The following is a 16,656-nucleotide window of genomic DNA, read 5'->3' as shown; positions in this document are numbered from 1 at the left end:
AACGTAATACAACAGCAGTCTCTTCTCTAAGTACGAACGTCTGGCTCTTCTTTACCCAAAAATTCCTTAAACTTCAACAAGTTCAATACAAACTCGACATCCTTAGCCAAATACTCATCAACTTTAACTTGATAAGTTGATGCATCATTTGAGTGTTTCTCCAAGTACAATCTCACCGTAGCTCCAGAAGATCCAGTTCCCGACAAACGTACAATAAATCTCAACCCATTAGTGAATTTAATAAATAATCCTTGTTTGGAAGAGACTGATCCATCCAAGTCAGTGTATGAGAAATTTTCAGCTTGTTTAATTGTGTAACCAGAAGCTAATTCATCACCTGGCTTGCGTTCATCAACAATCTTTTGCAACAAATCAATCAACTTGTTTGCGCCTTCACTTGATACATTTTCATAATCGTATCTAGTAAAGAATGTTCTTCCATACTTGTCCCAAAACGAATTTTGAACAACTTCAATCGATGTAGGTTTACCTGGGTTTGATTTGTGATAATCTGCTAATAAATTCAACCAAGCAACAATGGCCCACAATCCATCCTTTTCTCTAATGTGGTTGGATCCAGTACCAAAACTTTCTTCTCCACAAATACTCAATTTCTTGGCATCAAACAATGAGCAGAAAAACTTCCAACCAGTGGGGACTTCATAAACATCTACACCTTTATCCTTTGCCACTAAATCAATTGCACCTGACGTTGGCATAGATCTGGCTAATCCGTAAATACCTTGCTTTTTAAAGTAAGGAATAGCATCAGCGTATTCAGAAATAATGGCAACTGAATCACCAGGAGATACAAATGTACCAGCACCATAAATCATGTTTCTGTCACCATCACCATCTGAAGCAGCACCAAAAGCAATACCTTCTTTATCCACCCTTTCAACCAAGGTGTGTGCATATGTCAAGTTTGGATCAGGATGTAATCCACCAAAATCCTCCAATGGTTTATAATTCTGAATTGATGATTCAGGCAATCCCAATTCTTCAACGAAAATCTTGTATCCATATGGACCGGTAACACCATTCAACGCATCAAACAAGACTTTGAAACCTTGCTCCTTGGTAGCTTTATCCAAAAATGACTTGATCAATGGGAAATCAAATATATCCTTCAACATTTCAACATAATCCTTGGTGGAATCAATCACTTCAACTTCAATTGGTCCAACTTTCACTTGACCAATTTTCGAGATATCAACATCAGCCAACTCTGCCAATTTGTAACTGGACAACGTCTTGGAAATCTCAAAAATCTTGTTAGTCACTGATTCAGGTGCTGGTCCTCCATTACCCAAATTGTACTTGATTCCCAAATCATTCTTTGGTCCACCTGGGTTATGACTTGCAGTCAAAATAATTCCACCAGTAGCACCCAACAATCTAATCACATGAGAAGTGGCAGGGGTGGATAAGATTCCATTTTGACCCAAGATAACCTTCTTTACTCCATTGGCAGCAGCAATCTTGATAATCAATTGAATAACGACATCGTTGTAGTATCTTCCATCACCGCCGATAACCAAGGTTGCATCCTTACTGCCCTCTGGAATTGCATCCAATATAGCTTGAATAAAGTTTTCTGTATAGTGTGGCTGTTGGAAAACAGTGACTTTCTTTCTCAACCCAGAAGTACCAGGTTTCTGATCTTGGAATGGTTTAGTTTCAATTGATGTAATTTTAACGTCTGACATTGTGTTGATAGGGGGTCCAAGAGTACTTGTTTGTAGAGCAATTGACTTTTTCTGAATGATGACACAATTTTTGTTGAGCGATCTATAAAAAAAGAGAAAAATAAAATATTAAAGGATCTCTCTCTCCTTACACACAAGAAAGAAGTCATTTGACCAAATTTGTGGTTACATTTACTAATTTTTTAGACCGATGAACTCCGGACTATATAATGAAGAGAGTTGAGGAGCAAATACACTAAACTCTTTAACCTCAACAGAGCTGGTTTAAGCAAGTACTTGATGGCAATCAACACACTGTACATGGAAGTTACTGAACTCCGTTGAAGCCTTTGACAGTAAAGCAAATTCCGGATACAAGTGACTGGGAACCCCGAACTACAACTGCACTACCCTCAAATTGCAGCAACGCACGATTGTACTCCGACGCAAATTTCTTTCGTTCCTCCCAGCCGATCGACCGCTCCACAATTTTTTTTTCTTCCCCAATGACACAAAATCGTATCCTTAAATTCGCCTCAAGTTTTCGTCACCGGGACATCTCTCTCACATATGTCTTTATTTTCGACTTCAGACCAGCTTCACAATGCCAGCCACGTAATTACCAAGTAACTTCGAGCATGTTTTTTAATGGGTACGTAATTGCGTATTAACACGAGGTCGATTCGGTCCACCAGTACTCTTATAATCTACAATTGCAAAGCTAATACCTTTTACTTCTTAAAAATACATACAAACCAACCCTATAAATGAACTAAAATCAAACTGCCAAAACATCCACAAAACGATCAAGGAAAGTTTCCCTTCCTTGGTCCAAAGTATCCATCTGGAGCCTGTAAAGTAGCATTCAATTTACCAATCATATTTCCATCATAACCTTTGTACATAACTGTGTTACCCCACCAGTTAATATCCTTTTCGTGATACATAACAGCAAAGAAGATGATAATTGATGAAAAAGCAACACCAGCAGTCAAGCCGGTGGAAAGGAGATAATTGTATTTTTGCCACCATGCTTCGTACTTGTTTTTGATATACCACATGAACGCGAAGGACACGTAAACACTTGGAATAAAATATGACAAATTGTAAGGTGCGTAGTGTATATAACCTCCAATGACAATTGCTGGTTCGAATGTCTTTACCAACTTCCTTGGTCCCCATTTCTTCAATGCGATACATGGGAATGCCAACAAGAATCCAATCAAGAAACACCATTTCAAATTTGTATACAAGTGATCAAACACTTTCTTTGGACCAATAACACCCCAAAGAACAGAAGCATTGTAGAATGTTCTTGTATTAGGACATGTAAACTTTTGTTTGTTTTGTGGATCACAATAGTCCTTAATACCAGTGATTTGATAGTTTAAGATTGCCAACTGGATAAAAGAAGCAACGAAAATGGAAAGCAACTGTACTCTATATGTTGCACGTGGTGGTAACTTGGCATAGTGACCTTGTTTTAAATCACTGATAAAGCTCTGCGCTTGTCCATCGATGTTATATCCCAAGGCTTTAATAAATGATAAAGCCAAACCATTACCTGGAATTGCATATCCGACAATCAACTCAACCAACACATTCAAACCAAATGAGAATCCAGTTCTTGCGAACACCGTAGTTAATGGAATCAAGAAAACAAAGTTGATACCCAAGGCAAAGAAGATACCCCATACAGGAGTTTGAGCGGGATAAATCTTGACACACAAGATGGCCAAGACAATAGAAATCACCAAGATAATCAAATAAGCCCACTCTGGTACCTCTGGGTATGCTCTCATCATGACCGTTTGCGGGTCATTGAAACCTTCATAAGTGGACTTTCTCCAATTCTTGATATTTGAACCCAATCCCTTCATTGCATGCCACATTTGCTTATATTGCATTCCAAATTCGTAAACAAAATGGAAAGGGTAGATAAGAAAGAATGCACCATATAATACAAAATTTGCCGCCGAATAGAATGGAGGACCAACTTGCTGATATTTCTCATTGTCGAACAAACTGTTTTCATCAACAACTGCCCTCACACTATATGGCTCACCAGTGTTTGTGTAAAGGATATTTGTATTTATAGGCAAATACTTTGTCCATTTATAATTGGAATAGTAGACCCCAATGATGGTGATGAAGGCAATAAACATACCAACAATCATATTTGTTTGATTATAAAATGGATAATTCAATGGCTTGTTGAGATTAATAATATTCCAATCAAAAGTTGGAATTGGGTTGAGTCCTAAACCGCCCATGAATCCAGTGACAATGGCAAGATCTTGATTGTCAGGTTTTATCCAAGATAACCAGGAGAAATTCGATAATGCTTTAAACAAATAATCAGGCACCCAAAAGTAAAGGAATGATGCAGCAAACGTAATGAAAAAGAAAGCATATCCCGAAATCGTCCAACCATTGATATTTTGCTTTTTGGATTTGGTCAACAAGGCCCTGTTCAATGCAAGGTTAGGTAATATACTTGGCCATAATGCTTGAACGGGGTACACAGAAAATTTACGAATCAATCCTGCCAATCCAACACCCAAAAAGTTTGTAGACAAGATTAATAGCACCTGGTATCCAAAGTCAACCCACTTGTTGTCATAGTATAGCTTAGACTTTTGCATCAAAATATTAAACGCGACATACGAAGTAGCACCGCCAGTGGGCGAACAGAAAACGGTTGCCAACATTTGTTCCTTGAAAGTGTAAGGGCCAGGGTTCAAGTCTATAACCAAGTTCTTCCAAATCTTGATTTTCCATTTGGGTAAGATCCATTCACATAACAAACCACTTGGGTAAAGGAAAACTTGAACAACTGCCATGTCGAGGATAATCGGAGGCTGCCTTTCTGAGAAGAATTGGTTTATGACAGCACCAAGTACAGTCCAGATAATACCAATAAGATAAACTCTGAAAGTCTCCACTGGAATTGTTGGATCATCAAAAGGAAGAGTAACAGCTCTAACCTCAGGGTAAGGGGACCAATAAGCAACCAATACAGCTTCCGACCTTACTTGCAAATCCCAATCAAAAATTTCAGGTCTACCCGTGGATGGATCATTTGAGGAAATTTCAGCATCATCGGAGAGTGCAGTAGTTTTGGTCAAGTTTCCTTTCTCATCAACCGACGAGCCGGAATTGGAGCCCAAGTTTTGTTTGTTGTCAACGTGGTGGATTCTGTGAGCATTGTAGTCGACCAACTCTTTCCACAACCCAAAATCATGTTCTTTAACATTAACATCTTCTCCGTGGTTTTCGATAGCCTCTTTCAAAATCTCCACAGCTTCTTGATCTGACGTTTGCTCGATCTTCTCAAATATGAATGTACATTCAGCAGGCAACTCCTCAAAGCTGGTCAACGCATCAAAGTGTAATCTCTTCAAGACAAAGTTCTTTTGAGCATCAGTTAATGTAGTACCAACTTCACCAATAGACAAAGGGTTTGATAGGACGGCGTCCAAATTGACTTCATGATCTTGTGTTTCTAAATGACTACCAGCACTGTGAAGTGACGTGATTGGAGCCGCAGTACTAACTACTGGCTGAATATTTTTTTCACTCATGTTCTTGAGCACTTGTATTGGATGATATACTGTTAAGAATGATTCGAAAACTCTTCATGGGAAGGGAGCAGAGCAGAACCTGCCCTTCTTATAGACGAAGGGGTCGGCCAACTTAATGGTCATTTCCACCTTTTTGCATGCTTGGAAAGAACAATGGTCATTGACGTTGAGAGCTTAGTTTTATAGCAGAAACAATGAAAATTTATTCGTACGGCGCGAGTAAATTTGGGCACGTTGTTTTCAAAGTGAGCCACAGCTTATACATTTCTCAGTGATCACAGGTTAGTTTGTGGTTATTAACAAATTTCCAGAGTGAGCACGTCATCAACTTTTATGCCGAAGGCTTGAGCAAAAGAGACAATATGAACCATTTAAAATGAGCAAATCCTCAATAATAATGACCTTGGCGGGAATATTACGCCTCAAAAATTTGGAACGGCATCTTGACATATAGCCGTTAGATTTTTTAAACTTTTAAGCATTTTGACTAAAAGACGCTTTATGACAGGTTTACAAAATTAAAAAAAAAAAAAAAAAAAAAAAAAAAAAAAAAAAAAAAAAAAAAATTAACACAACATGATCTGGCGTAAGTTGTTTGGCTCTACTCTTAAGTATCACCAATGTATCATCTAAACTGAAAGGTTAGATACCATCCTGAAGAGTAGCGAGCTAGTTACTTTTTGTGATCATTTGCCGTCACATGAGTAAAATTAAGCTTTTCTGATATCCTGTCATCAAAGTTAAATTTAACCTAAGACTAAAAATAAACCTTAGATGGTTGAAGGTCACAGCTTGGCTGTGGCTTTGGCATTTCATGTCGAAGTGTGGTAATTCAGAAAACACGGCAAATCGACACGACATTACACAATACCCATGCTGATCTCGGCTTGAATTCGAAGTGATAAACGTTACACAAAATTAACGTGCAACTATTGAAACTTTACAAACGAATTGAAAAAAAGAAAAGATTGAATCGGACATTGTTCGGAAATGAATACAATTGAACGACATGGAACCACACTCTCATTTCTTTGAAACACTTGTGAATAAGTGGTAAATATCCGTGGGATATTTGAAGTATCTTGTAACAAATTGGGAAGGTACCGAGGAATAATGAAGAAGCATACCATGCATAAGGAGGAAATATCCGAGAATAATATAGTGGTAAAATGAATAGAAGTGAAGAAGCACTTGCTGGAGAAAGAATATTAATTGGGTAGAAATTTACCGATTGTCTGTTTAGATTCGTATATGGATTTGAATAATCATTTAGTATTCATACTATCGACTTTATAACACATTCACATTAGTTTTAATTATTAATGATTATCTAACCAGGATTTATTCAATCCTTATTCCGGTGAACCTCAAAGGGAGCTCTAATAGTCAGCAATGCCACAAGAGTATTTTTCTTTGTGTGGAGTTAATCACTAAAAGGATAAGTAGGAATTGATATCTCAAAATATGATTTTTAGTTTGTAAGTTTGTCAACAACATTGAGTGATTAACAAGCTTATATGATTTAATAATAACTACTACTTCTCACCAAGTGATTTACTGAATATCATATATATATGAAGTTTGGTATAAATGTATTGTTATTAACTATGGTATCAAATCTAGAAGTTTGTCTACATTAAGAGAATGAATTCCAACATTTAACGAGATATACCATAATCAGGATGTGGTTTCATTGCCGTGTTCTGACAAATGCATCAGTACACTATGAATGTTGAGTAAGTTCTTGTTGATTACAATTGATATTAACTACATTATGAGATCTTCACGTCAATGAATTTTTTGTTCTTATTATAAAACATGCATCATACATACAGCACAAAAGTAGAGAAGCATTCTTAAGGCATACCGCACCATGTTTTATAATTTCAATCAACGAAGGTTTAAATGAGGAGATGACAATGTAAAACGTTTTCAAGGGTGCATTCTTGATTCATTAAGTGGTGCTTGATTAAGAAGTGTTCCAATATAGATTTAAATAAGTGCATCTGCCATTGGATACTTAAAAGCCACCTCTATTTACGCCCCACTATTACTGCAAGCAGTATTATTGGAAGCTATGACATTATGGCGCATAACAAAAATAAACAAAATGTCAAAAATGTGTGTGAAATTGCTGTTTACTATCGTGGCACCTTGTACAGTACAGTGTAGTGGTTTCCTTCCATTGATACCCTGGAATAAAAAGGTGCGATTTGCTGGGTGATGCTCCTCGACGTTCAAGTTGGCATTGTCTATGTTTGATTCAAAGACGATCTCCATATAGATTTCTTTGAGGTTGATATGTACTTGCTGGGCAAATATACAAGGCTCTTGGTATTTCTGGGGACAACCACGCCACCATAAAGTTTACTTACTGGGTACTTTTGACTCTTATCATCTTCATCACAAGTTGTGATCTGTAGGCGGTGAACTGTCATTTAGCGATCACAGTTGAACTAACCCTCGCGTAGTCAAGAGGTAGTGTTCTCTTTGATCCCCCCCACACACACACACACACACACTTGCAGTGACACACAGTAGCACAGCAGCTTCCTCATCCCATCGCATCTTCTTATTAACGAAAGGATTCACAACAGGACATGACAATGGAGTCGAAACTAATGTAGCATCGCCGCTCCAAAAATCTTCTTTCCTGATGACACAAAAGCACACCTTCTAATGAATTGCGCTTTCGGCAATAACCACTATTCTGTGTAGCTCTAGGCCCAAGTATACAAAGAGCACACTAATTTGTCACTGACTTGGAAACGGCATTACCATGAAAGCGCAAATCCCTAGATTAAACTGCGGCGGTGCTGATTGAGGCAGGGCGACGCTCTCGATTCGCAGGTATATGCCCTGTCATTTTTCAAGCAAGATATTTTGCACAAAAGTAGATATTGTTGTCTATATACATACTCCTTTAAATACTCTTAGACTTATCACTTATATTAAACTAAAACCAAAACAAAAAAATACAAAAGCTAAAGTAAACAAAAGCAATGTTTCAGCCACGATCATGGGAAGTGACCTTTTCTTGGTCCGAAATATCCATCTGGAGCCTGTAAAGTAGCATTCAATGAACCAACCATATTTCCATCATAACCAGTGTACACAACCGTGTTACCCCACCAGTTAATATCCTTCTCATGATACATAACAGCAAAGAAGATGATAATTGATGAAAAAGCAACACCAGCAGTCAAGCCGGTGGAAAGGAGATAATTGTATTTTTGCCACCATGCTTCATACTTACCTTTGATGTAATACATAAAAGCAAATCCGGCATAAACACTTGGAATGTAGTAGGATAAATTGTAAGGTGCATAGTACAACATACCTCCAATGACAATTGCCGGTTCGAAAGTTTTTACCAACTTCTTTGGACCCCATTTCTTCAATGCAATACATGGGAATGCCAACAAGAACCCGATTAAGAAACACCATTTCAAAGTTGGATACAAGTGATCAAACACTTTCTTTGGACCGATAACACCCCAAAGGACAGAAGCACTGTAGAATGTTCTAGTGCCGGGGCAGGTAAACTTTTGTGTGTTATGTGGATCACAATAATCTTTGATACCAGTGATTTGATAGTTCAAGATTGCCAACTGGATAAAGGACGCAATGAAGATGGAAAGCAACTGTACTCTATATGTTGCACGTGGTGGAAGTTTGGCATAATGACCTTGTTTCAAATCATTGATAAAGTTCTGTGCTTGTCCATCAATGTTATATCCCAAGGCTTTAATAAATGATAAAGCCAAACCATTACCTGGAATGGCATAACCAACAATCAATTCAACCAACACATTTAATCCAAAGGAAAATCCAGTTCTAGCATACACAGTCGTCAATGGAATCAAGAAGACAAAATTGATACCCAACGCAAAAAAGATTCCCCAGACAGGACATTGAGCGGGATAGACTTTTACACACAATATAGCCAAGACGATTGAGACGACCAACACACACATATACGCCCACTCTGGTACTTCTGGATATGCTTTCATCATAATCGTGTGCGGGTCATTGAAACCTTCATAAGTAGACTTTCTCCAATCTTTAAGAGCAGAACCCAATCCTTTTATTGCATGCCACATTTGCTTATATTGCATTCCAAATTCGTAAACAAAATGGAAAGGGTAGATAAGAAAGAATGCACCATACATGACCAAATTTGCAGCTGAATAAAATGGAGGACCAATTTCTTGATATTTCTCGTTATCGAACAAACTGTTTTCATCAACAATTGCCCTCACACTATATGGCTCACCAGTGTTTGTGTAAAGACCATTTGAGTTGATAGGTAAATACTTTGTCCATTTGTAGTTCGAGTAATAAACCCCAATGATTGTGATGAATCCAATGAACATACCAACTATCATATTTGTTTGATTGTAAAATGGATAATTCAATGGCTTGTTAAGATTGATGTTATTCCAATCAAAAGTTGGAATTGGGTTGAGTCCTAAACCGCCCATGAATCCAGTGACAATCGCAAGATCTTGATTGTCAGGCTTGATCCATGCTAACCAAGAGAAATTTGATAATGCTTGAAACAAATAATCAGGCACCCAAAAATAAAGGAATGATGCAGCAAACGTAATGAAAAAGAATGAGTAACCTGAAATTGTCCAACCATTGATATTTTGCTTTTTGGATTTGGTCAACAAGGCCTTGTTCAATGCAATATTTGGTAATATACTTGGCCATAATGCTTGAACGGGGTACACAGCAAATTTACGAATCAACCCAGCCAATCCAATACCCAAAAAGTTTGTAGACAAGATTAATAGCACCTGGTATCCAAAGTCGACCCACTTGTTGTCATAAAATAATTTCGACTTCTGCATTAGAATATTGGATGAGACATATGAAGTACTACCACCAGTGGGTGAACAGAAAAGGGTTGCCAACATTTGTTCCTTGAAAGTGTAAGGTCCAGGATTCAAGTCTATAACCAAGTTCTTCCAAATCTTGATTTTCCATTTGGGTAAGATCCATTCACATAACAAACCACTTGGGTAAAGGAAAACTTGAACAACTGCCATGTCAAGAGTGATTGCAGGTTGCCTTTCTGAGAAGAACTGGTTAATGACAGCACCAATAGCAGTCCAAATAATACCGATAAGGTAAACTCTAAAAGTCTCGACTGGAATTGTTGGATCATCAAATGGGAGCGTGACAGCTCTAACCTCAGGGTAAGGGGACCAATAAGCAACCAATACAGCTTCCGACCTTACTTGCAAACTCCAATCAACAATTTCAGGTCTACCCGTGGATGGATCATTCGAGGAAATTTCAGCATCATCGGAGAGTGCGGTGACTTTTGCTATGCCGCCTTTTTCATCAACAGACGAGTTTGATTTGTGATCATTCTCAGGGTGGTGGAATCCGTGATCATTGTAGTCAACCAACTCTCTCCACAATTCCAAATCATGTTCCTTAACGTTAACATCTTCGGCATGTTCCTGAATAGCTTCTTTCAAAATTTCAAGAGCTTCTTGATCAGACATTTGCTCGATCTTCTCAAATATGAATGTACATTCGGCAGGCAACTCATCAAAGTTGGTCAACGCATCAAAGTGTAATCTCTTCAAGACAAAGTTCTTTTGAGCATCAGTTAATGTAGTACCAACTTCACCAATAGACAAAGGGTTTGATAGGACGGCGTCCAAATTGACTTCATGATCTTGTGTTTCTAAATGACTACCAGCACTGTGAAGTGACGTGATTGGAGCCGCAGTACTAACTACTGGCTGAATATTTTTTTCACTCATGTTCTTGAGCACTTGTATTGGATGATATACTGTTAAGAATGATTCGAAAACTCTTCATGGGAAGGAAACAGAGAGAAATCTACCCTTCTTATAGAAGACGGGATCGGCCAACTAAATGATCATTTTTATGTGAAAACCCACTTTCCCCTTTGTGCATGCTTTGGAAAACAATAAGCGTACACGATGATAAGTTAGTTGTAGCAGAAACAATGATATATTGTTCGTACGGCACAAGTGAATTTGTGTTTTTTTAAAGATAACCACAGTTTACACATTTCCTGATTATATGCGACAGGAGTAAAGTTTGTAAAACTACATGCGGGAGGGGAGCTCGGCATCAATTTTGAATTCGCGGCGCTAAGACAGTATACAGTATATCCGACCTGTTGCTGATACAAATTCATTTTTATGTGGCTCAACTATACTGTTGGACTCTTGTGAGAAATAGATACTCTTAGCCATGAAAGACGACCAACTACTCGATAATAACGTCCTTAGTACGAGCTTTACGACTCACAAATTTGGAACGGCATCATGAGATGCGTTGCCTAATTTTTTTAAACTCTTTTGCATCTTGTGCATAAACACTAAAAGCCTCTTTATGACATGTTCACTTGAAGCAGACAAAAATGTAATGCTTGATTGCCAAAAGTATGAAAAGGTAATCGAGTATGAGTTGACCGCCTCGACTGATAAGTAGCACGTGGGAATCAATTAAATGTATGGGTAGTCATACCATAGTGCAGTAGTTGTTTTTTGGTGATAAAATTGGCATCACGCGAGTCAGATTTAATTTACGAGAAAAAGCAAAATATTTTCCTGTCAACAAAAGTTAAAACTAAAATTAAAATCACATATGCATGGTGAATTAATTTCTTAATTTGTTTCATAACACATCCTTCATCCACACGGCACGAAAGCGGAGAAGCAGTTTGAGTAATACCACCCTGCCTTAGAATGCCAATCTACAAAATTCCAAATGAGGAGATGGCAAAGTGAAACATTTTGAAAGGTGCATTCTAAATTCGGTTGGTAGTGGTTGTTTGGGAAAGGTTTCTATATAGAGTTATGTAGTTACATCTGTCATTGTATATTACATAGACATCCTCTCTCTACCACGATTTCAAGCAATTTTATTGGAAGATAAGACATCATTCCATTGTTTTGGTGTTTTATGAAAAGACAATGCAAAAACCGTCACTATGCAAAAAAGAAAAATGTATTTGTGTAATATCGATCTCCTTTCGAAATTGTTGTTTGTTATTGTGGCACCTTGTGCCGTACAGTGTGGTGGTTTCCTTCGATTGATGATGCGGGCAGAAGTAGAGTGGTTTATGAGGCGGAACTTTTTGAAGTTCCAAACCGGTATTGCTGATGTTTGCATCAAAGATGGTCACCTTATGGAATGTGCTTTTTTGTTGGTCTTTCCTTGTTGGACCAACGTAGAAGGTCCTGAGTAGTCACGCTTCTACCGCCGCATAAATATCACAATTTGCTTATTAGATACTCTGTGCTCATATCTTCGCTATAAGCGGGTGCATTGTCGTTTGGCGAAGCTAGTACGAATAATCCATACGTACTCAACAGGTTCAGTTTTCTTTCATCCCTTTCAATGTTGCTATAACGAACACAAACAGAGCATGCTCTTCAGTCTATTTTATGTGCTCTGCACTAGTAGATATCAGAACGTAATGACAATGGTATCCAATTAAACACATTATTGCCACTGCAAAATTTTCTTCCTTGATGACACAAAAGCCAGAGCTTTCAATTGATTTGCGCTTTCGGCAATAAACTAGTAAATTGTAGTTAAGGGTCCAAGTTTACAAAGAGTAGCCTTATTTGCATCTAGCTTGGCAACGGTATTGCTCCAAATGCTCAAAATGCTAGATCAAACTGTGGCGTCGATGTTTGAATCTGTGATGCCCACTTGTTCTAGGCTAGTTTCTATACACTCTACTAAATTTTACTAAACTTATTACTTATATTAAACTAAGATCATACAAACAAACACTTAAAGAAATCAAATCGACGTTTCAGCCACAATCAAGGGAAGTGACCTATTCTTGGTCCAAAATATCCATCTGGAGCCGAGAGGGTTGCATTCAATCTACCGGTCATAGATCCATCGTAACCAGTGTACACAACAGTATTACCCCACCAGTTAATATCTTTCTCATGATACATAACGGCAAAGAAGATGATAATTGATGAAAACGCAACACCAGCACTCAATCCAGTTGAGAGAAGGTAATTGTACTTTTGCCACCATGCTTCATACTTACGTTTGATGTAATACATAAAAGCAAATCCGGCATAAACACTTGGAATGTAGTAGGATAAGTTGTATGGTGCATAGTTCAACATACCTCCAATGATGATTGCTGGTTCAAATGTTTTGACCAATTTCTTTGGACCCCATTTCTTCAATGCAATACATGGGAATGCCAACAAGAACCCGATTAAGAAACACCATCTTAATATTGGGTACAAATGATCAAACACTTTCTTTGGACCAATAACACCCCAAAGGACAGAAGCACTGTAAAAGGTTCCAGTATTAGGACAAGTGAACTTTTGCTTGTTATGTGGATCACAATAGTCCTTAATACCAGTGATTTGAAAGTTTAAAATTGCCAATTGAATGAATGAAGCAATGAAGATTGAAAGCAATTGTACTCTGAAGGTTGCACGTGGTGGTAACTTAGTGTAATGACCTTGTTTCAAATCATTGATGAAGTTTTGAGCTTGTCCATCAATGTTGTATCCCAAGGCTTTGATAAATGATAATGCCAAACCATTACCTGGTATTGCATAACCAACAATCAATTCAACCAACACATTTAATCCAAAGGAAAATCCAGTTCTAGCATACACTGTCGTCAATGGAATCAAAAAGACAAAGTTGATCCCCAAGGCAAAGAAGATACCCCATACCGGAGTTTGAGCAGGATAAAGCTTTACACACAATATAGCCAAGACAATGGAAATAACCAAAATAATCAAGTAAGCCCATTCTGGCACCTCTGGGTATGCCCTCATCATAACACTGTGAGGGTCAGTAAAACCGTCGTAGGTAGATTTTCTCCAATCTTTAACCGCAGCTCCTAATCCTTTTATTGCATGCCACATTTGCTTATACTGCATACCGAATTCGTAAACAAAATGGAATGGATAGATGGCAAAAAAAGCTCCATACACAACCAAGTTTGCAGCAGAATAAAATGGAGGACCAACTTCTTGATATTTCTCGTTATCGAACAAGCTTTTTTCATTGACAACAGCTCTGACGTTGTAATATTCACCAGTATTTGTGAAAAGACGATTGGAGTTGATTGGTAAATAGCCAGTCCATTTGTAGTTTGAATACCATACCCCAAGGATACTAAAAAATCCAATGAACATACCAACAATCATATTTGTTTGGTTGTAGAATGGAACTTGCAAAGGCGCATTCGTGCTTATCATGTTCCAGTCGAAAGATGGAATTGGATTGAGTCCTAAACCACCAATAAAACCAGTGACTGCTGCAAGGTCTTGATTATCAGGCTTTATCCATGCTAACCAAGAGAAATTCGACAAGGCCTGGAACAAGTAATCAGGAACCCAAAAGTAAAGGAAAGATGCACCAAACACAATGAAGAAAAAGTTATAACCGGAGATTTTCCAACCATTGATATTCTGTTTCTTTGACTTGGTCAATAAAGCTTTGTTCAATGCAATGCCTGGCAAGATACTTGGCCACAATGCTTGAACAGGGTAGACAGCAAATTTACGAATCAACCCAGCTAATCCAATACCTAAGAAGTTTGTTGACAAGATTAACAACACTTGGTATCCAAAGTCAACCCACTTGTTGTCATAAAACAATTCAGACTTTTGCATCAAAATGTTGTACGATACGTAAGAAGTACCACCACCTGTAACTGCACAAAAGATCGTAGCCAACATTTGTTCCTTATAAGTGTAAGGTCCAGGGTTCAAGTCAATAACCCAGTCTTTCCAAAGCTTGATTTTCCACTTAGGCAAGATCCACTCGCAGAGTAATCCACTTGGGTACAAAAACACCTGAACAACAGAAACAGCAAGAGAAATAGCAGGTTGTCTTTCTGTAAAAAACTGGTTAATGACAGCACCAATAGCAGTCCAAATGATACCAATAAGATAAACTCTGAACGTTTCGACAGGGATTGTTGGATCATCGAATGGTAAAGTAACACTTCTAACTTCTGGATATGGGGACCAATATGCAACCAACACAGCTTCCAACCTAACTTGCAAATCCCAATCAACAATTTCTGGTTTACCTGTTGATGGGTCATTAGACGATGTCTCTTCATTGTATGCGATGGTTGCCACTTTAGCCGGGTGTCCCTTTTCATCAATAGATGAGTCTGACTTTTTTTCATCCTCAGGATGATGGAATCCGTGAGCATTGTAATCAACCAACTCTTTCCATAACTCCAAATCATGTTCTTGAATATTGACATCTTCACCATGCTCTTGAATTGCCTCCCTCAATATCTCAACAGCTTCTTGATCAGACATTTGCTCGATCTTCTCAAATATGAATGTACATTCAGCAGGCAACTCATCAAAACTAGTCAATGCATCAAAGTGCAACCTTCTCAAGACGTAGCTCTTTTGAGCATCAGTTAATGTAGTACCAACTTCACCAATAGACAATGGATTGGATAAAACTGCATCTAAGTTGACCTCGTGATCCTTTGTTTCTAAATGACTACCAGCACTATGAAGTGATGTAATTGGAGCTGCAGCTTCTGTTACAGTTTGGATGTTCTTCTCACTACTCATGATGTATGAGGAAAGGTAGTAGAGTGCTTTGAGATTTACAACGAAAAGAAATAGTGTCGGATCTACCCTTTATATATATTCAACAGATATTGCTCAAATAATTTGGCTAGCTAAAGATATCTTTCATGATAATACTGGAATACAATAGGCGCCGTAATTAATACGATATACTTGACCACAGATAACAATAGATTTCGTACGGCACAACAAAGGGATATTCAATTTAGGGAAACATTTATCAAGATAAACCCCGTTTTTGGCAATTTTCAGTGACCACAATTTGAATTTGAATTTGAAATGCAATGAGTGGTAATTTATGAACCTTAATGGACGCCTCATAAATTGTGTGTTTATGAGTTTTGCAATTTGCGAAACAAAGCACAAAACTCGTTATCTAATCACAATTTTTTTGATCTCCAAAAAAAAAAAGTGGGAACAAACCATCAATTTTACCCTGTAGCATAACCGTAACGGCCCGCCATTGAAGAGACTCAGAGATAAGCAGGTGGGACTTGTAAAGCCATCAAACCTCTCATTACATAGGCCAGGTTTATAAAAGCAGAAGAAACGGTGGTGCTAAAGTGTGGAAGGCGGGTCATCCCATTTGACTGCAAATCCACAGTTGAAAGTTTTGTATCTTGTGCATTTAATTTAGAGTTAAAATTTCTTGGTAAATTTTTAGTATTTTTGACACGATGATCGGATTTAAAAAAGCACGGCATCTCCTCTTTTTATTTTCTTGTGCAGGGTTCAACAGAGGCGGACAACTTCCAGCGATATAGGTTG

General features: G+C 37.9%; 4 protein-coding genes across 4 annotated transcripts; all 4 read right to left on the bottom strand. All coding sequences in view use genetic code 12, as the record gives it.

Annotated features, from left to right (window-relative positions):
• Positions 1-26: 26 nt before the first annotated feature.
• Positions 27-1,709, bottom strand: PGM2 (phosphoglucomutase; the record flags this gene model as incomplete). The annotated part of the gene is made up of 1 exon (XM_067694819.1): positions 27-1,709. The coding sequence occupies one exon, from the start codon at positions 1,707-1,709 to the stop codon at positions 27-29; it is 1,683 nt and encodes a 560-aa protein (XP_067546008.1).
• Positions 1,710-2,494: 785 nt separating this feature from the next.
• I9W82_005621 (OPT2) lies at positions 2,495-5,272 on the bottom strand (the record flags this gene model as incomplete). The annotated part of the gene is made up of 1 exon (XM_067694818.1): positions 2,495-5,272. One exon carries the CDS (start codon positions 5,270-5,272, stop codon positions 2,495-2,497), a length of 2,778 nt encoding a protein of 925 aa, XP_067546007.1.
• Positions 5,273-8,289: 3,017 nt separating this feature from the next.
• I9W82_005620 (OPT2) lies at positions 8,290-11,055 on the bottom strand (the record flags this gene model as incomplete). The annotated part of the gene is made up of 1 exon (XM_067694817.1): positions 8,290-11,055. The coding sequence occupies one exon, from the start codon at positions 11,053-11,055 to the stop codon at positions 8,290-8,292; it is 2,766 nt and encodes a 921-aa protein (XP_067546006.1).
• Positions 11,056-13,101: 2,046 nt separating this feature from the next.
• Positions 13,102-15,870, bottom strand: I9W82_005619 (OPT2; the record flags this gene model as incomplete). The annotated part of the gene is made up of 1 exon (XM_067694815.1): positions 13,102-15,870. The coding sequence occupies one exon, from the start codon at positions 15,868-15,870 to the stop codon at positions 13,102-13,104; it is 2,769 nt and encodes a 922-aa protein (XP_067546005.1).
• Positions 15,871-16,656: the final 786 nt, after the last annotated feature.

Source organism: Candida metapsilosis (assembly GCF_017655625.1).
Source record: "Candida metapsilosis strain BP57 chromosome Unknown scaffold8, whole genome shotgun sequence".
NCBI lineage: Eukaryota > Fungi > Ascomycota > Pichiomycetes > Serinales > Debaryomycetaceae > Lodderomyces > Lodderomyces metapsilosis.
Note: the sequence above shows the minus strand (reverse complement) of the source record. Positions and strands in the feature narration are given on the sequence as shown.